The 20978-nt window shown below is 42.9% G+C and overlaps 1 protein-coding gene across 1 annotated transcript in view; it reads right to left on the minus strand.

Moving 5' to 3' along the window:
- LOC135543467 (xin actin-binding repeat-containing protein 2-like) overlaps positions 1-20978 on the minus strand; it is a 62633-nt gene that overhangs the window by 14884 nt on the left and 26771 nt on the right. The window contains 6 exon segments of the mRNA XM_064970751.1: positions 272-375; positions 731-800; positions 1792-1884; positions 2828-2968; positions 4331-4515; positions 15738-15858. Of these exon segments, the coding sequence (XP_064826823.1) occupies positions 272-375; positions 731-800; positions 1792-1884; positions 2828-2968; positions 4331-4515; positions 15738-15858 (714 nt within the window).

Raw genomic sequence — 20978 nt, forward strand, 5'->3', positions numbered from 1 at the left:
GATAGAGAAATGGAAAAGAGGACAGTATAGCAGAATAAGCCATAGAGTAGATTTAAGCAGATAATGACATCTCTGAATATGTTTGTTTTTACACAAAATAATAACAACTATCATAAGTTTGTGCTTTTTAAGCTCATCCCATTCTCATGTCATCCAATGTACTCACTACTCACTACCCTCAAAGTGAATTCCCCTGCTTTGATGTTGATATCATGGCATCGTCTATAGACACACTATAATGGCCACGTAGATAAACAGACTGCATCATTACCTTAATTTGCTTGCCCGGCGTGGCCTGTTCGATCGTCTTCTCATACTGCTGCTTCAAAGCCTGAGTGGAGACCTTTGGTAAGTCCTCTCCTCCTATGACCTTAACTGAAATAGAAACAGGAAGCAGTTGTCTCATTAATCGAGTCTCAGTTTGAAGCCCAGTTGGTTTGGAGGAAACTAAATTGTGTCTTAAAAACCTACCATTTCCAATTCCGAAAGTGGCATTGATTACCCTATTCCCAGTTGCAATATTTTTTTACCTTCCTATGCCTTGATTTAATTTGCAGCCATGCACTGAATTTCTGATAGAAAATCATCTGCAACACAATTAAATTCCGCACCTCATCTGTAATTTTGGTTTGGAGAATAATCCTTTTCAAAAGTCATTACTATACAGCATACACTCTAGGCTGTGATCAAAAAAGCTCAAAATTCAAATATGAATAGTATTATAAGCTACCTGTTTCATCATAATGGTTTTCATAACTGGAGGCCACGTTGCTTTGTTGAACTCTTTGATCATGAGTCACCTGTAATGAGATGGAGGCAAGTGGTGAGCACAATAGGCAATTCTTCAAATTGATTTCCTTCACACACAGACAACAGAAAGGGTGTGTGTAAGTGGAATAAATTCACAATGAAAACAGTATTTGTCTTACCACGTAAGGTTAATTTAGCCCTGCATTTTTATTTGTTATTATTATTATTGTTTACTATACTCTGTGTAGGAAAACTTTGGAAAACAAATAAAGTGACATGAGAAACAAAAAGTGTTACAATTTGTCACGCCCTGGCCATAGAGAGGTTTTTATTCTCTATTTTGGTTAGGCCGGGGTGTGACTCGAGTGGGCATTCTATGTTCATGTTTCTATGTTTTCTATTTCTTTGTGTTTGGCCAGGTATGGTTCTCAATCAGGGACAGCTGTCTATCGTTGTCTCTGATTGGGAATCATACTTAGATAGCTTTTTTTCCCCTCCTTCAGTGTGGGATCTTGTTCTTTCGGTTGTGTGCAGGTAGTTGGCACAACGAAGCTGTTCGGTCGTTGTATTCTTTGTTTTGTTTTTCCTAAAAGTGTCACTTCATTATTCAATTATGTGGAACTCAAAGAACACTGCGCCTTGGTCTCATCCTTCCGACGACACCCGTTACACAATTATTAACGTACACATAATTATAGATGTTGGGGCAGGTGCGGGGACAGCTAACATATTGAGTAGATGTGCACTAACATGATGGGAAGCGGCCTAGCAGGCCCCGGGATGGGCTCAATATGCGTTTGTGAGAAATAGGCTTAGTTTGAGACTGCACAGTTGCAGGGTTAAGGGTCCAACTGAATATAAAGACTAATTAAAAAAAAAAATATATATATATAGATAGATATATAAATATATATATATATATTTAAAAAATATATATATATTTAAAAATAAAATATATATATTTAAAAAAAAATATATATATGTATATATAAAAAAAAAAAAAAAATTGTAATAAATTGTAATAAAGCATGAGTATAATACCTCCTGGTCATGGAAGTAGGCCACTTGCTGAGTGGTGGGAATGACCTCTCTGACACTGCTCCTCACTGTCACCTCCTGTGAGCTGGACACCTCCTGTCAGAAAGACCACACACAGACCGTTCACACACTAGGCCTACATATTTATGATTCACAAACATAAATGTCTCCAGATGCCGGTGGGTGTGGTTTACGCCGGTTCTGCTTTACATGGGTACTTTAGATGACGGTGGCATACAGTATTTTGTCACAAACCCGCTCGACTGGCGTCTGTTCCTGTCGCTGACAGGTTGCAAAGCAACACATTCGCACACAAACACTTTAACACACACACATTGTAGCTAGCAGTCACAAACACACAGCAGTATTGCGTTCCCCAAGACAGCAGATCATATTTAGCAGCAGGAGGGGAAAAATATGAATGTTCAGAGAGCAAAGCTTACTGGAAAATCCATCTGTTGTATATAATACATTATTTCCTGTCAATTGCAGAGCCCCGTGAGAATAGTAATGCCAGAATTCTATTAGACAGAAACTTAAGGAGAGAGTGAGTGACAAATAGAGGTGGAACATCTCTGAAGTAAAATGAAAATACACTAAATGCACCTCAAATAGGTTTTTAGAAATGGAATTACTTGTAATTGGACTTTCTTTCCCTGGCATTGTACCTCGGCCGTCATTGTAAATAAGAATTTGTTCTTAACTGACTTGCCTAGTTAAATGAAGGTTAAATCAAATAAATGTTTTCAAAAATGTAGAGCGTAGAGGCATACATGTCAGAATAGTACTGGCTCCCTGAGACCAGGTCTGGTATAACATATGTTGTTGCTTTACAACTTGCCATACAGCAAAACAAAACAGCATGTGGACCCATTACCTGAGCCGCAGAGACACGTAAAAAGGCTCTTGACGCATCAGTAACAACGACACAACAAAACCCACTGCTCCACATCTGCCCACAGCCCCAGTGCAATATAAATAAATAAGAATGAAGGATTTCTATGTGTGGCTTATGCCTTGCCTGTTTAGTTGCCAGTACCTGCACAGATCTCTTTTCTACGTGGACCTGAGTAACGCTGGTCTGGGACTGGGAGGATGAGGCGTACTCCTGGCTCTCAAACTGTTTCTTCACGCTGGCCAGACCCCCTGGCAGAGAACAGGCTTCAGACTCCTCCATAACCTATGAAGAGAAGATATAGGCATCATTTGTTCGAGTCCTCTCCATCCAAAGGGCTCTCAAAAGAGTATCTTCAGGGGTACAGTGGTAGTTAATGCAGAAGTGATAGTTCCTGGGACGTCCTGAAGGGGGCATAAGTGAGCAGCATATTCCACAGGACTGGACTACTTTCCCTAAATACAGTAGGGAGTTATGACTTGGACCTCATGACGTTTGCAAGAGCAGGATGTCCCCAGTCTCCCCACACGATTGGAGATCCCAAACATCTGTGACATCAAGTCAAATCAAACTAACTAGTACAACACGGCATAACAGTATCAAGCTATGTTTTAGTGGCGCATGCAGACAGTAGATGTAAAGGTATGGATGGATAATTCTGGTCCAGATTCTGTCTGTTACCCCTCGTAGTGTTCAGTAACACTACAGCCCAGCCTCCCACCGCCAGCTGTCAGCAGAATCCCCATGGGCCGTGACACTGGGATCAACGGAGGTCACCGCAGTGGCACCGACAAATGACACTGATGGCCTCAATGCAAATCAACATTGGTATCATTATTCAGTACTGAATGTAAAAGTAAATGATACATGATGAATGTTGATATCCCACTACTTGTCTACTTGTACACGTTACTGTGTGGACTGAGGTTCCTGGAATATGTGGTTGCTGGAAGATCTTTGTAGTGTCCAGGAATAGTCAACACTGGGTTTCTTTATGACAAAAGAGGAATTATTTCTATCCGTGAGGCTTCTCAGTATAAAAGGGCTTAGAAATACAAAAAAGTCTTCCTGACGTCCCTTTCAGTTCCAATCAGATAACAGTGACCTGGGTATAGAGAAGCTGAATGGAATGCAACAGACCAGGGAAGAGAAGCCGTATAATAGTGAATAATAGTGAACCGCTGAGAATAGTAAAGGGCTAAAAGGTTGCGGCTCCGATGGCTTCAGTCCACAGACTGAGTTGAATTAATGGCCTCGGCTTAATACATGCCCTCGTTTTCAATTACAGGTTGGACAAAGTCTAAGCTGCTTTCGGAGAGGTGTTTCTTTACTCTGATGAACCAGGCACGTAAAGCTCTTTTTTGTTGTGTTTTTCTTTTTTTACACAGCAGATTTGCGTGGTCATGGATGTCTGTGTCGAAACGTTTTGAGAATGCGTCATATTTGGAGCTATGTGAAAATGTTCTGTTAATAATGTCCATTAAAATGGGATGCACTGGCAATTATACCACGCGCATTTCAATGTGTGTGTTTGAAGGTATAGTGTCTGTCTGCCTGTCCTGCCTGCTTATCAGCCTGTCTAGTTATTATCCTTGGAGTGTCTTTCCCTCCATCTCTCTTTACGTCCTTGTGGAAGTGTCCCCTTACCGTGGCGGATGAGCTGCTGGCCTCCTTCTTGGACACGGCAGCTTGATACATGGCCATGCGTTCCTTTAGTGACACGGACTCCGACTCCTCGCTGGTGGGCGCTCCTCCGTCTCCTTTCCTCTGACTCACCACCCCTTCCCTTTCCTCAGGACGTCCTGACCTGGTTCCACCCGCGCTGCCCGCAGCTGCAAAACGCAACAGACATTGAGTTTACTCTCCAGGACATAAGAATGCAGTTTATGCACGGAACGAGACGAATCCGTTTGTCACGCGAATTGCTGCATTCGCTCTTACAATTGATTTAAGGTGAATCCATGGTTTACGTAAAAGTCAGATCAGTTATGAGTCAACTTTTCAACTTTTCCCATTGATGTCCACCATTTTGTGGTGCCAATAGACTTATGGTCAAATAAAATAAAACATGTACAAACAGAATAGATACTTTCAAGAGATACTTGTTGAAATGACAATGGATGACATTTTAACAGGACGTATTGGAAAAGAATAGTGCTAGCTATATCCTATTATTAAGGACAGGGCCATGATGTAACTGCGACACAGAGACAACAGTGAAAACCTCTACCAGTGGAGGCTGCTGTGGGGAGGACGGCTCATAATAATGGCTGGAACGAAGTCAATGGAATGGTACCAAACACAAACGTGGTTTCCATGTAGGTTATACCATTCCATCCAGTGATTACTGTGAGCCTTCCTCCCCTCAACAATCTCCACTCATCTCTTCTGCCATCCAAGTTAACTTCACTCCTCCGTCTGGCTTGTTCCAGGACCACGTCCCCTCACATGTTTCGTACATGACCCCTCTACACATATAGCCATAGACATGACAATGGGGATTCACAAAGGATGTTGTCATGAAACTGAAGCGAGTCACACTCATCAATCAAACAGGACTGCTCTAACATCACACACACACGCACACACACGCACACACACACAAATGGACGCACACACGGATTAGCGGTTAGTACGGTACATCCCTATAGACGTCCAATTAGTGTCAAGTATTGATTTATGGTTGACTCCGCTACGCTATATGGCATCATTAAGCCAGTGAGATGACTCCACTGAGGATCTCTCTAACACCCACACTGGACCTCAAGGCTTTTAGCATGTTGATTCTGCCGGGGTTATAATGCATTGAGATCAAAGAGGACACGGATGGAAATGGTAATTGTGTTATGTAGTACACGTTGACATTCCTATGTTGTGGATTTACTCTGCTGTTCTACATACTGGGGCGGGATCGTAGCCAAAACAGAAGCACATGGATAGAACACTGGTATATTTTAAGGAACTGTTCCAATGGTATCTCAGCTAGTACTATTAGCGATATAAAGCTATTCTTTGCCTGGTACATACCGTGCGCATATACCCCTATGGAGAAGAGCTAGTCGCCCTAATGGCTGTCAGACCACTTTTAGAAAAGTCCTATGAATACATGTGTTACTATCTGCCGGTTTGATTTCCTATTCCTGGAATTGACTGGTTGTCTGACCGGATGACACAAGTCAAACATGCTCCCTACTTCAAGTCTATTGAAACAGGGCCAAAGTATATATTCGTCTCATAAACGCACATGATTTCTCACAGGAGCCAATCACTTGAATTGGCTGCCATGTGATGAAAGCACGTTCCCTTAAACCACCATTTTTAGATCCTCCTGCTATGGCGGGCGTGTTAGTGTTAACCAATCACCCTGCGCTGCCGAGAGAGACAGCTAGAGGATGACACACCAGCACAGCAATGTCCAAAAATAAATGTGGGTTTTACCCGCTCTTGACTATAAATACAGGTCAGATACCCTACACCTGAGATCACCTGAAACCTGACACTCGTTTAACACAGCGAACGTGGGATAATGTCCTCATTTATCACTGGGGATAGGTGCGTACCACGCGTAAGGCTAAATTAATCGTTAGAACCTTCGTAGGAGCATCGTTAAATCTCAGAGCTGTTTTCCAAAACCATTATTAATGTTGGACTTGAAAATGTTTGTAATCTAACGCCTGCCTCGGACCACTCGTAGAACAGCAAAGTGCATTGTTAGAGGCTTTTTTGCATTCCCACATCACCACACCCAGAGCAGATCTCCGGTAATTAGAATAAGCCACCTTAATATTTGTAGCCGTAGGTGGTAATATCTCTCTAGGAGCTGATCGGCCGTCAGTATTGTGAACTAATTCTAAGGTTAAGGAAAGATTTTAATGTAGAAAGCTGATCTGAGAGCAGCGCTCCCTTTCTTTTGATCCTATAAGTATTGGCACATGCGCTAACGACGCACTTAGTGACCGTTCTCTCTGCGTGGTGTTTTGGTAAACGTGTGCTACATATGTAGCCGTTGTAGGGAAACGCGTGTTACATCTTCGGACGTTGTAGGAAAGATGCATATTTTAAACAATCCTAATCCTAAATTACAATGCTATCGGGAAACTGGGCCCTGGGCTGTCAGTAAGACAGAAAGACATACAAGCGTTCTGATGCCATAAAAACGCGGACTAAACCAAGCTCCATGAGAGTCGCAAAATAAATCCTCCTTTTTTTGTATCCCAGTTAGAGAAATAGGGATGAAGGTAAGGAGAGAGAGAGAGGTCAAACACAAGGACATCTCAAAAGAGCAACATTTCTCCAGAAGCCTAAAAGCTTTTTCCTCTACATCACTGGCGCGTTCCTCTGTTTAATTAGCGATATCAACCGATTTCAATGATTATAACGTTTACAAATGGCTTACTGTAACATGCCATAAACTTCCAGCAGATTACCATCTATTTGCGTTTCAACATTGCTATCTTAAAAGCAGAGGTGCTTTCACTCATTTCATTTTCCTATATTCATTCCCCTTCCACGGAAGGCCACCTACTGTATGATTAGTCAGCAGTGTGTCTTCACCAACTCCACATGGCAGAGATGGGTGGCTCCTGTTCTCTTCCTTGAGTGTTAAATCTTAATCTCTGATATGTGGGGCAGCGGTGCCTTCATCTGGCTCTAGGGATGGGGTGGTGGGGGGGGTTTGAGGCGGCGGGTGGGTGGGTGGTTGAAGGTGGCCGGTGGGTGTCAGGAAAAGTCTATGTGGGAGACAGTATGTGTGGGTATGCATGGCTCAGTGGCTATATTGAGCTGAGCCAGGGCCGCAAATGGATCAAAGAGACCACTGGATCAGCCTCAAGCACTTGGTCACAATGTTTCTACTGAGTACGCTCACAGTCGGAGAGCATTCCAGGCGAAATAACTAAGTCATATCAGATCGGAAAAACCAAGCTGACTTCATGCATACCTAATCCCACATCCTCGTGGAATCATGCTTCCTTTCGCAGTTTTACATTTTATTAATTTAGCAGATGCTCTTATCCAGAGCGTCAACTAGGGTCAAGTGCCTTGCTTAAAGGCACATCAACAGATCCCTCACCTAGATACCTCGGGGATTTGAACAATCGACACCTCGGTCACCAGCACAATCAGCTTAATCTCAGCCTGTTTTACATGGTAAAACAACCTAGTCATACAGTACACGCAACCAAAAGCTGTATAAAGCTGAAAAGGCAATCTACTGTCAACACAGTCAATTTACCATTCAGCCTCTCATTCATCCAGTACATATAGTAGCTCTCTCTCTCCACGTATCTCTAAGTGTCTTTGTGTTCTCACTCAAATCAATCACGTGACAATGAATGTCAGTTCACCTTTACATGCAGAGTATTGTAACACACTGAAAGGCTATGAAGGTTGTAAAGACAGGCTTACTTACTGTAATGATCTCTATGCCTTGAGCACGATCGTGTACCTCGACAATACAATCCCACAGATAATGTTGAAGAGCCTTGAAATCCCCTGGGAGCCAGCAGCAGGGTCCTTTTGCCCAGCCGTTACCAGAGGAAACGAAAAAAAAAACCTGGGAGGTGATTCAGTGAGGGTTGGAGACCGGCTCCAGCAGTGTTGCGATCAGCTCAGCTCTGTGGGGCCTAGTGGACAGTGACAGCTGATTTTATTTTAGATGCCCCCCTTCCTAAAAGACAGAGCTCAGGAGGGGTAGGGGGGCTTTTTTTAGATGAGGTACCCTACATGCCTTTTACCTTAAGTCACACGGACCTAACGGACGTCCTGCACTGAGACCTCGAAACCAGACCCGCATCCCTAATTTCTCCGAGAGGAGGGGAAAAGACGAAGGGGTGGGGGCTAATCAACCCAATGAAAGGACCAACCCAAATAACCTCATACAGGTCCCCAAATCCAGACATATTGACAATGATGATTCACCATTCTTTTAATATCTCTGATGATGAAATGTGTGAAACCACCCAAGGCTCCCTTTTAAGAGCCACAGACAGCAGGACTTTTTACATGCCAGAAATGAAAGGTAGAAAGTGAAGGGGACTGAGTAAAGGGCAGATACCTGAGGTTCAGGGATCTCCCTTGGCTGCCCAGGCCCAGATGGGGAACAGGGATACCAGATGGGCAGGAGTCCCCTATGAGACCACAACAGAGCCGCCTGTCATAGCTCGCCCTGATCATGGCATTTACAACAATCCCTCTCATATCTTTGTGTGTGTGTGTGTGTGTGTGTGTGTGTGTGTGTGTGTGTGTGTGTGTGTGTGTGTGTGTGTGTGTGTGTGTGTGTGTGTGTGTGTGTGTGTGTGTGTGTGTGTATGTGTGTGTGTGTGTGTGTGTGTGTGTGTGTGGTACCGGGCCTCTCTAAGTAACTGAGTGACGCTGCTCCCTCTTTGTGCCATCAAAGCTCCCTCCCCTTAAGTTACTGCCCAGCCTTTCTGAACTGCCTGGCTGACCAGCACCTTATCACCTGAAGATGGAAGAACATTGCCCATGACCTGCCAGATCTCTACATACGTTTTGTTTGTTTTTACAGCGTGTTTGAGATTCTCTTTGTAATGAAAAGCGCTATATAAAATACATCTATTATATTATTATTATTATTATTATTATTATTAAAGCCACTTGTGTTCTGGGAATCATTGAAAACATTTCCAGGAACAGTTACATAAGTGCATGCCTTGAAGCTTGAGTCCTTTGTTGCTAGATCCATTTTTGGACTTAATGATTCCCATTGGTTCTTGAAGAATATCTTATAAATGCCTCATGAGCTAATTTTCAACTGTCACACTCCATCAGAACTCAAAATAGCTTGCTTTACTCCAATGTTTAGAAAACAACATAAATGTGAACAAACACTGTAGAGATTCAAAACATGGTTAAATCTAAATATTTGATATCATGAATTTGAGTGGTTAAATTTCTCCAGACCCATTACTTAGCTTTTTAGCTAAACAGTGATGGGGAGTGTGTTTTGTTATTGTTTCAATTAAGGACACTATCTTAAGAGCACACATACATTTGGTGACTGGAAACTTGGCCCTTTACGTGACATACAAGAAGTGTCATTCAATAATTCATCATTGAACTGACATCATGTCGCAGTTCAAAGGCAATTCCGCCACTTTTCAACCTCATATTCATCATCTCCAGCACCAAACCAGTGTTTAAATATAGTGGGGTCCAAAATGATTGACACCCTTGATAAAGATGAGCAAAAATGACTGTATAAAATAAACCATTCAAACACTGAGCTATATGGTGTGCTCTAAAAAAATGGAGGTTGAGGTCAAAATGATTGACACCATTGAAGGTTCTTATCGATAAATTCAAAGGTGTTGTATTTGGTCCCGTGTTCCTAGCAGGCAATGACTACACGCCCGTTGGACGCATTTGCATTTCATTTTGGTTTGCGTTTCAGATTATTTTGTGTCTAATAGAAATGCATGGTCAATAATGTATTGTTTCATTTTGAAGTCCCTTTTATTGTAAATACGAATATAGTATGTTTCTAAACACGACTGCATTAATGTGGATGCTGCAATGATCTCAGATAATCCTGAACGAATGATTAATAATGATGAGTGAGACAGTTACAGAGTGTCAAAGGTCATACCTCCAAGACATGCTAACCTTCGCTGTTATTGGTAATGGCGAAGAGGTTAGCATGTCTTGGGGATATGGTCTTTAACCCTCTGTAACGTTCTCACTAACCTGCAGAAAGAGAAATGGAGACGGCATGAAAGAGGAGAGTAAACTTTGCCCAACAAGAGCTAGCCCCCCCGGTTAAGCCATTGACCTTGTGAGAGTAGCTTCACCACGCTAACTTCTCTCATTCGGGCCATTTATCAAAGACTGATTAGCATTAGCTCGCTCAAGGCACCACTGTGCAGACCCTGACGTATCTTGACATTCTACCCAGGGTACTCCTGGTTCTGTTCAGGAAACCTCCAGGTATTGTATAGCTCACTAAATTCAAATAGATAGCAGTCATTGTTGTTTTCTGCCCTGCAGTGTGTACCATAGGGGGCTATTGGGAGGAGCTATAGGAGGGCGGGCTCATTGTAATGGCTGGAATGGAATTAATGGAACAGTATCAAACACATGGAAAACACATGCTTGACTCCATTCCATAAATTCCATTCCAGTCATTACAATGATCCCTTCCTCCTATAGCTCCTCCCACCAGCCTCCTCTGGTGCAACATGTACCCCCAGAGTCAGACATAGCAGTGCATCAACTAAAGAAAAGCCTGCTTATCTCTGCTGTAGGAACCTGTTCCGTGCTGATAATCCCTCTGAAATTGCACATGGATTTCCTGTTCCTGGAGTGTAAACAAATTCTCCCAGAATATCTGATGTCATAGACAACATCCCCTGGCGCTTTATCAGCGAGCGAAGGCCTGCAGGCTTTCAAAGGGTTAATAATGAACGCATTTCATAAATTCTGGAAACTTTTTTTGATAAATCATAGTAGATGTGTATGCAAATTCTCTGGCAAGGCTTATTTTCAGGTCACTGTTTAGACAATAGATAATCACAGTTTATTGTGTGTGCTGCCTGTCTAGGTAGAGACTGTTGTCCCTCAAAGCACCCTAGCCCTCTGGTTCTGTTTGAGTATTGTGCTTAATGGAAGTTAATGGGAGGAAGTTAACTTTTGCCATTTAGAGAAGCCCTAAGAGAAACACTGTGGATCGTTACGTGTCTATCTGAGTGACTGCAGCTTCGATTTTCCTGAGGCTAAAATCTCCTCCAATAACCTTCATGGGTAAAATCCCCCGAATAAATTGCCTCGTTTAACAAAAATTAAGTGGTGCTTCTCTCAACGAAGCGTATCCCCTGATATTATAAAATAATATCACTACAACTGTGAAAATGACATCCCATTTAAAAAATATTGTGTTGTTTGGACCCACAGGTGTGGACTATATAAACCAGACCCAGAATCCAGTGGGATATAACAAAAGGGAGATACTGTAACCAAGGTTGTCTATTTAAAAGACAAAGGCATGCTGGTTCGGTGGTGAGGTGAGTGCTTGTTTAAAGCACAAAGTGCAGTGTGTCGTTCACAGGTCTTTATTTAACACGGTGGCTTTAGACAAACAGCTCCTTTACCTCCTCTGTCACTCACTGTGAGCTGGAAATCACATGATGATGTCACAGACATGACACTGTCAATCGGTCAGCTCTCACAAACCCCCATCACTCACACCGACACCGGTCCGCAAAGGCCACAGTGTCTTCCAACTTTAGCTACCACAGTGATTTAGGGCTGGTTAACTTCACTAGGGTAGGTGGCAGCATTCAGAATTTTGGATGAAAAGCGTGCCCAAATTAAACTGCCTGCTACTCAGGCCCAGAAGATAGGATATGCATATAATTAGTACATTTGGTTAGAAAACACTCCAAAGTTTCCAAAACTGTTAAAATAATGATTGTGAGTATAACAGAACTGTTATGGCCGGTGAAAATCCAACCAGGAAGTACTATTATTTTGAAAGGCTGTTTTTCCATTGAAAGCCTATCCAACATACAAAGACTTAGGACCCAGCTCTATGGCTTCTTCTACATGTGGCCAGTCTTTAGGCATTGTTTCAGGCTTTTACTCTGAAAATGAGGGAGATACAGCACTTTCAATCAGGGGCCAGTGGAAATTTCCAGCCATGAGTCCTGCGCCTGATCGGTAATGCGTGTTTCTTGTTTCCCCATTTCTATTGACGAAGATTTTGTCCGGTTGAAATATTATTGATTTTTTAAAATTAAATTTGACCCCCTTTTCTCCCCAATTTTCGTGGTATCCAATTGTTAGTAATTACTATTTGTCTCATCGCTACAACTCCCGTATGGGCTCGGGAGAGACGAAGGTCAAAAACCATGCGTCCTCCGAAAGTGCGCATCCAGCCACACCAATGTGTCTGAGGAAACGCCGTGCACCTGGCTGCCTTGGTTAGCATGCACTGCGCCCGTTCCACCACAGGAGTCGCTGGTGCACAATGAGACAAGGATATCCCTACTGGCCAAACCCTCCCTAACCCGGACGACGCTAGGCCAATTGTGCATCGCCCCACGGACCTCCTGGTTGCGGCCGGCTGCGACAGAGCCTGGTTGCGAACCCAGAGTCTCTGGTGGCACAGCTAGCGTTGCAATGCAGTGCCCTAAACCACTGCTCCACTCGGGATGTCGGAGGATTGATTTTAAACATCGTTTGGCATGTTTCTACTAACTTTTATTGTACTTTTTTAAACATTTCGCCTGGACTTAGTGCACGCACCTTGAGCATTCGGATTACTGGACAAAACACTCGAACAAAAAGGAGGTTTTTGGTCATAAAGAGGGACATTATCAAACAAAACAAACATTTATTGTCTAACATGGAGACCTGGGAGTGCCACCAGATGAAGATCATCAAAGGTAAGTGATTAATTTGAATGCTATTTCTGACTTTTGTGACACCTCTCCTTGGTAGGAAAATAGCTGTATGTTTTTCTGTGCAGACCTAACATAATCGCAAAGTGTGCTTTCGTTGTAAAGCATCTTTGAAATCTGACACAGCGGTTGCATTAACCTGTTGAAACTCCCCATCCCGGATCCGGGATCTTGACTAAAGCCTCAGGCTCATTAGCATAACGCAACGTTAACGATTTCTGAAAATCGCAAATAAAATGAAAATAATGCGCCTGCTCTCAAGCTTAGCCTTTTCTTAACAACACTGTCATCTCAGATTTTCAAAATATGCTTTTGAACCATAGACATTGACTAATTTGTGTAAGAGTATGCTAAGCTAGCTTAGCATTTTGAGTAGCATTTAGCACGCAACATTTTCACAAAAACCAGATAACCAAATAAATAAAATCATTTACCTTTGAAGAGCTTCGGATGTTTTCAATGAGGAGACTCTCAGTTACAAATCCAAATGCGCAGTTTTTCCTGAAAGCGTCTGTGTGTAGGAGAAATCGTTCCGTTTTGTACATCGCATTTGGCTACCGAAACGAACCGAAAATTCAGTCACCTACAACGTCAAACCTTTTCCGAATTAACTCCATAATATCGACCGAAACATGGCAAACGTTGTTTGGAATCAATCCTCAAGGTGTTTTTTCACATATCTCTTCATTGATATATCGTTCGTGGAAGCTTGCATTCTTCTCTAAATTCCATGGAAAAATACTTGCAGCTGACTTTTGCGCACCAATTTCGGTGCAGGACACCGGGCGGACACCTGGTAAATGTGGTCTCTTATGGTCAATCTTCCAATGATATGCCTACAAATACGTCACAATGCTGCAGACACCTTGGGGAAACGACAGAAAGGGCAGACTTACTCCTCTCGCATTCACAGCCATATAAGGAGACAATGGAAAACAGAGCCTCAAAATTCCTGCTCATTTCCTGGATGCCGTCTCATCTTGGTTTTGCCTGAAGCTCACGTTCTAGGGCACGCACAGAAAATATCTTTGTAGTTCTGGACACGTCAGAGTGTTTTCTTTCGAAAGCTGTCAATTATATGCATAGTCGAGCATCTTTTTGTGACAAAATATCTTGTTTAAAACGGGAACGTTTTTCATCCAAAAATGAAATAGCGCCCCCATAGCATCAAGATGTTAAGGAGAAGTTTATCTTTATTTGTATGTTTAACACTTGTGTCGTTTATCAATGTTTATGATGAGTATTTCTGTAATTTGATGTGGCTCTCTACACTTCACCAGATGTTTGTTTGAGACAATGCATTTCTGAACATAACGCGCCAATGTAAACAGCGATTTTTGGATATAAATATGAACTTTATCGAACAAAACATACATGTGAAGTCCTATGAGTGCCATCTGATGAAGATCATCAACGGTTAGTGATTCATTTAATTGCTATTTCTGACTCTTGCAAGCCCTCTCCTTGGCTGGAAAATGGCTGTATGGTTTTCTGTGACTAGGTGCTGACCTAACATAATCGCATGGTGTGCTTTCGCAGTAAAGCCTTTTTGATATTGGACACTGTGGTTGGATTTACAAGAAGTTTATCTTTGAAATGGTTTATAATACTTTTATGTTTGAGGAATTTTATGGGATTTCTGTTGTTTTGAATTTGGCACCCTGCAATTTCACTGACTGTTGTCGAGGTGGGATGCTAGCGTCCCACTGGTACCAGAGAGGTTAACCATTTCACATGACCGACGTGACATTTGAGAATAAATAAAATAATCTGGAAATTCAACTGCTGTATATAGGTTGTTACTTAAACCACAACAACAACTTGGAGTAATGACGTGTGTGTGTGGGGGAGTGTGTGTGTGAGTGAGTGGGTGAGTGAGTGAGTGAGTGAGACACACAGTGAGCTTTCAACATCATCATTCCACTGAGCCTTTCCCCACCCACTGTCTCTCTCTCACTTTCTGTCCCTCCCTCCCTCCCTCCCTCCCTCCCTCCCTCCCTCCCTCCCTCCCTCCCTCCCTCCCTCCCTCATTCACATGCACACACACACACACACAGAAGAACCTCAACATGACCCCAATGTCACACACTCAAGCATTATCTCACTCAGGTCATGTCCTCTGCCTTCACACGTGTAAATAATTTAAATGGAGCGAAACAGGGAAATGTGCATTTGTGGATGATTTACCATTACAGAAACATACATCTGAGAACCTTTTTAAATACGGCACCTTTTTGGATGGAGAATACTGCACATTCCCCACGACTACTCTGTACAGACAGTGTTATCAGTTTCAGTGGAAAAGGGAAACCCCACAATGCAGCCACTCAGCAACTTCTCCTATCACAGTAATCGAAACACTGTTTGTGTATCTAGGGTTGTTCATTTTCTACCTAGGATTGTACTCAATTCCCAGAGTTGATTTGATCCCACACAGGACAATACAGTACATTCTCAACACACAAGCTCATCTTTAGATTTCTCTCTCAAACACTGGTAACAATCAATATCACATTCTGTAGCTACTACGTGGATTTGAAGAAATTCTTTGAAAGTTGTGAAACCTGATTTCTGATGGAATAAAAGTCTTGGAGGAGGCGGTAAGGCAGTGCGTAATACTACAGTCATGGACTACTTACAGAGGCTGGGTTCTTGAGTTGAGGCCATGTTCTCACCAGGTGATGGGTCACTCTTCTGGTCCAGCTGGTAGCTACTGGCTGGGGCTCTTCTAGATGTGCTGGACTGTACGGCTCTCACTTCCTGGTTAGGGAAAGAGAGGGAGGGAGGAAGGGAGAGAGAGGAGGGGGAGGTGAGTGTATTATCAGAGGAAGCACCTGTACTTTCCCAGAAGGGGGTGGAGATTGAGGTACAGGTCATAGCTCAATCGGCACACACACACATGCCCATACACACACACGCAAGCACACACGCACAACACACACACACACACACACACACACACACACACACACACACACACACACACACACACACACACACACACAGACATAGTACCAGTCTGAAAAATTATCCACCCAGTGAGTGTTAGGTGTCATTGAACCCCTGGACACCAGTGGAACATTATCGATGGTAGCGAGGATGTCTGTGTCTGTTGACTGGATGGCAAACAAACCTCTGAACTTACAGCGCAAACACTGACGACCTTGACTGGAATGTGCAAAACAGGCATCGACTGGAAAGTTACAGCAGACTAAACACTCCAGTGAATTTTAATTGTCAAACTCTTGGTGTGTGTAGCAGCTTAAGGCTCCACCCTTCAATAGAACTGTAGGTTACACAACTACTGTGTTAGACAAAATGCAATGTTATCATGCCAAACGTTGTTAGTGGCATATCCTCGAGGCATATGATCTTGTGTTTCCTGAAGTGTTTTTTTTTGTTGGTCAAATGTAGAAACTAGTAGACGAAGCACGCCTCGTTTCCTTACAAATCATTACTGTCTGGAACAAACACACCTGTGTGCTGTTTTCCAAGAACTATTTGCAAATCAAATGTGTTTCCTGTGGTATTTAATCTACAGCTTCCCAGCGGGACCTGGGGAAGAGTGACAACAAGGAAACAACAACACATGGACACAACAGACAATGCTCCCAAAACACCTGCCACAATCAGAGAAACACGCCCGAGACAAATCTAGGACACACACACACAAAGACACAATGTATTTGAAGGGCATGCCCATGAGAGGAACAGCTTGTGCGGTGTGTGGAGGTCACAGGTCCCTAAACAGAGTTAACCTGTGGTCTGGGTTCTTCGATTGACTGAATGTGGGATTTGGTCCCTCACACTTCAAGCTTTGTCAACAGCAGTACAGCAGTAAACACCATGTAGCTGAACACTCCATTCTGTAAATCTCGAACCACTCCTCTCCTCAGGAACGAGCTCCCAGCCTCCCACTGGATCGTGATGCCATTTCTGTTGACGTCTCCCGTCTTTTAATAACAGTAAGTCTATGGCAGCGCTTGTGAGTTGCTCCGGAGATGTTTAAAAGCGTCGTTAGCGGCAATAGAACTGATGTTTGAACAGCATTTGTGTCTGTGAAGTAGGGATTGACGGTATAGAGAAGACTGTGTGCTGATCTCGAGACGAGGGTTCCGTTCAATCTAATCCACAAGGGGATTTTAGAGTTAAATCACCTGCAAATAATAATGCTCCACTGCAAACATGTTGGCACAGTTTATTTCACTGTTTAAAAGAATCCAGTTGCACATTGTATCACAGCAAGCACGTGGTGTATTCTAATTGATTTCATTGGATATGGCCCGCAGTCATGTTACCGGGCAGACTGGGCTCGATCCCCTCTATGTCTATTCAGCTCTGAGGTCAGATGTCAACAAACAGAGCAGGAGGTAGAACATCTTTACTAGTGGAGTGAGCATTTATATCACATAATATAGGCAGCAATTATATGACACATTTCTATACAAAACATGTCATATCTCTACTGTGTATACATATATACACATAAGTTCATTCAGCAGTATTCATGTATTTCCTCACCCATTCCCATTAAAATAGATCAAATGTTTTCTGCTTTTCTCCGCTATCATGCCACAGCATTTCCATTTCTGAAGAGGAATGGGGTCAGAGAAGACACAGACAGGAGGCCATTTCCCAGGGATACTAGTTAGCCAGATCCTATCCTCCATATGTTCCCGTTGGCCCTGCCACAGCTTCCCCGTCAGCTTCCCCGTCAGCCTTCCCATCCAGCCTGGGGAATTACTTCCCCTTACGCTCCCCTTGACAGACTGACATCATTAATAAGGTACGTGCTTCAGGAAATCTACCAGCCTCAGAGACAATACGCAGGGAAAATAAATTGCCCTTTTAAGGGTGTCTCAGTAATGAAATCAATGCCACCCGTCCATGACATTAATGCTGATGTGACAGCGTGCACAATAAAATGCCGGTCGGACACGTGTCAGGGGAAACCATGGTGATGACATTAGTTTATTATATGGAGCTGCAGATTAGGAAGTGACATCGCGACCTGTTGTTTTCTGTCACCTGGGGGTGCACTCATACACAACCATGCCTATTAAAACCTAGTAAAGTACATCATACAGTAACTATAGGTGATTCCTCTCTCGCGCGGCGCTCTGTGTCCGCATAGAAAAGGGAGTTCTGGCTGAGATGACAGACTAGAAAGGGTTTGCTGAGGGAAATGGCAGCTTATATGTGACTGACTCACCACTTGGATGGATGCTTTGTTTCTAATGATGCACACACAGACACACATATACACACCACCAAGCCTGATTGCTCCTGGCTAGGAGGTCTAATGTTGTGAAAGCTGCCTTATTGCTTTCCTGGCACAACATGAAGTGACATGAAGATGACTCATCAGGATCCACAGTTGATAGTCAGGACAGAGACATACCAGTAGGCTGTAGGAGGCATCTGCCTTGCTGCTGGTGGAGAACATCTAATGTTTCTTCACTCGCCTTAAATCAATCCAATACTTTGTTAATCAATCCAATGTTCTGAGTTACAGCGTCACAAAACTTGCTTCACCTGAGCATGCACTGTACCTGAACAAGTTTGATTTCACGTTCTCCTCCTTTTTAGTGAAATAACAGCTTTAGTTTCTGGTTTGGAAGCTTTTGCTGAAACAGCAGATACTTTCTGTCTTTGAAGGTCACCCAGAAGCACTTAACAGACTCCAGAGTGTCTCATCCAAACCTTGGCAAGAGCTTCTCTTTCCATCAGAGTTGTTTGCATCCAATGCCATTAGCTCTCCTCACAGTCCAAAACGTTTGCTGTGAAAAATATTGTACAGTACAATTCTTTGTTGACTCCCCATTATTAGGAAACACAGGCCACTGAGATCCACCCACTTATATTTCAAGCACTCTCAATCCAACACAGTCACAAAAGAGTTGCAGCGAGGATAGAAAGATAGAGATGAGAGGAAGAGATAAAGGGCGATACTTAGCCAGTTTTACAACTGAATGCATTCAACTGTAAGAGATAGTGAAGATAGCTGGCAGTAGAAAGTGTCATGACGTTGGGCTGGGGGTAGGTTAATGACAGTCATAAATACCTCTTCCCCCCTTTTTCCTCTCTCTACCCTACTGATGTTGCATTTGCAAAACCCTTGGTTAACATAGAGATTCTGGGAACATCAGAAGGTGGGGGGAAATTAACTATATTCTGGTAATCTGACAAATGGAACATATGCGGTGGTACTTAATACCCTCTTGGAACTCCCCATTCTGGATCCGGGATCGTGACTGAAGCCTCAGGCTCATTAGCATAACGCAACGTTAACGATTTCTGAAAAACGCAAATAAAATGAAAATAATGCGTCTGCTCTCAAGCTTAACCTTTTCTTAACAACACTGTCATCTCAGATTTTCAAAATATGCTTTTGAACCATAGAAATTGACTAATTTGTGTAAGAGTATGCAAAGCTAGCATAGCATTTTGAGTAGCATTTAGCACGCAACATTTTCACAAAAACCAGATAACCAAATAAATAAAATCATTTACCTTTGAAGAGCTTCTGATGTTTTCAATGAGGAGACTCTCAGTTACATACCAAATGCGCAGTTTTTCCTGAAAGCGTCTGTGTGTAGGAGAAATCGTTCCGTTTTCTACATTGCGTCTGGCTACCGAAACGAACCGAAAATTCAGTCACCTACAACGTAGAACTTTTTCCGGATTAACTACATAATATCGACCGAAACATGGCAAACGTTGTTTGGAATCAATCCTCAAGGTGTTTTTTCACATATCTCTTCATTGATATGCAGTTCATGGAAGCTTGCTTTCCTCTCTGTATCCCATGGAAAAATACTGGCAGCTGTCTTTTGCGCACCAATTTCGGCGCAGGACACCGGGCGGACACCTGGTAAATGTGGTCTCTTATGGTCAATCTTCCAATGATCTGCCTACAAATACGTCACAATGCTGCAGACACCTTGGGTAAACGACAGAAAGGGCAGGCTCATTCCTCTCTCGCATTCACAGCCATATAAGGAGACAATGGAAAACAGAGCCTCAAAAATCCTGCTCATTTCCTGGATGCCGTCTCATCTTGGTTTTGCCTGAAGCTCACGTTCTAGGGCATGCACAGAAAATATCTTGGTAGTTCTGGACACGTCAGAGTGTTTTCTTTCGAAAGCTATCAATTATATGCATAGTCGAGCATCTTTTTGTGACAAAATATCTTGTTTAAAACGGGAACGTTTTTCATCCAAAAATGAAATTGCGCCCCCAGAGCATCAACAGGTTAATGAATATGATGTCAGGTTCGGTTGTCATCTGAGATATTCTCATCAATGATAAGATGACATAAACTCTACAGTGGAAAGTCTACACATCAGAGTTATCGGATTCACATGGAATTGTTGTTCAATTTAAATGTTTGAATAGGAAATTATTCGTGATGGGATGAAATGTGATTTTAGCTTCTAAAATGTGTGATTTGGGTTTTCATAAGGTAGGGCTCTGCTCTATCAGTGGCCCGCCCCTGTGAAGGGACATGGGCTATAAAACCTTTCAGACACGCCCTCCTCTCCCTTCCTATATAAAGCCTTGACGACAATATAACCTCCTGTTCCGAGGATGTGGGGACAACGGTCCGATGTCAGAATGGTTCAGATAATAACTACAGAACGAAGCCAACATCAGCATGAGCTTTGGTTGCGAATGGTATGAACTTTGTACTCTTATTCACTACAGAAGTGATACCTCCTAGCCGTTGAGTTAGCAACAGCCGCTGCAAACGAGGGTTAGGAAGGAACAGACAGAGTATCCCGTCTATCACACAACAACGTTACTACAACGTATCAATTGAGAGACATTCTTCAAAGGACTCGGTTGGGCAACACGGCCTTCCATCTACCACCAACCTG

This window comes from Oncorhynchus masou, chromosome 7 (assembly GCF_036934945.1).
Source record: "Oncorhynchus masou masou isolate Uvic2021 chromosome 7, UVic_Omas_1.1, whole genome shotgun sequence".
NCBI lineage: Eukaryota > Metazoa > Chordata > Actinopteri > Salmoniformes > Salmonidae > Oncorhynchus > Oncorhynchus masou.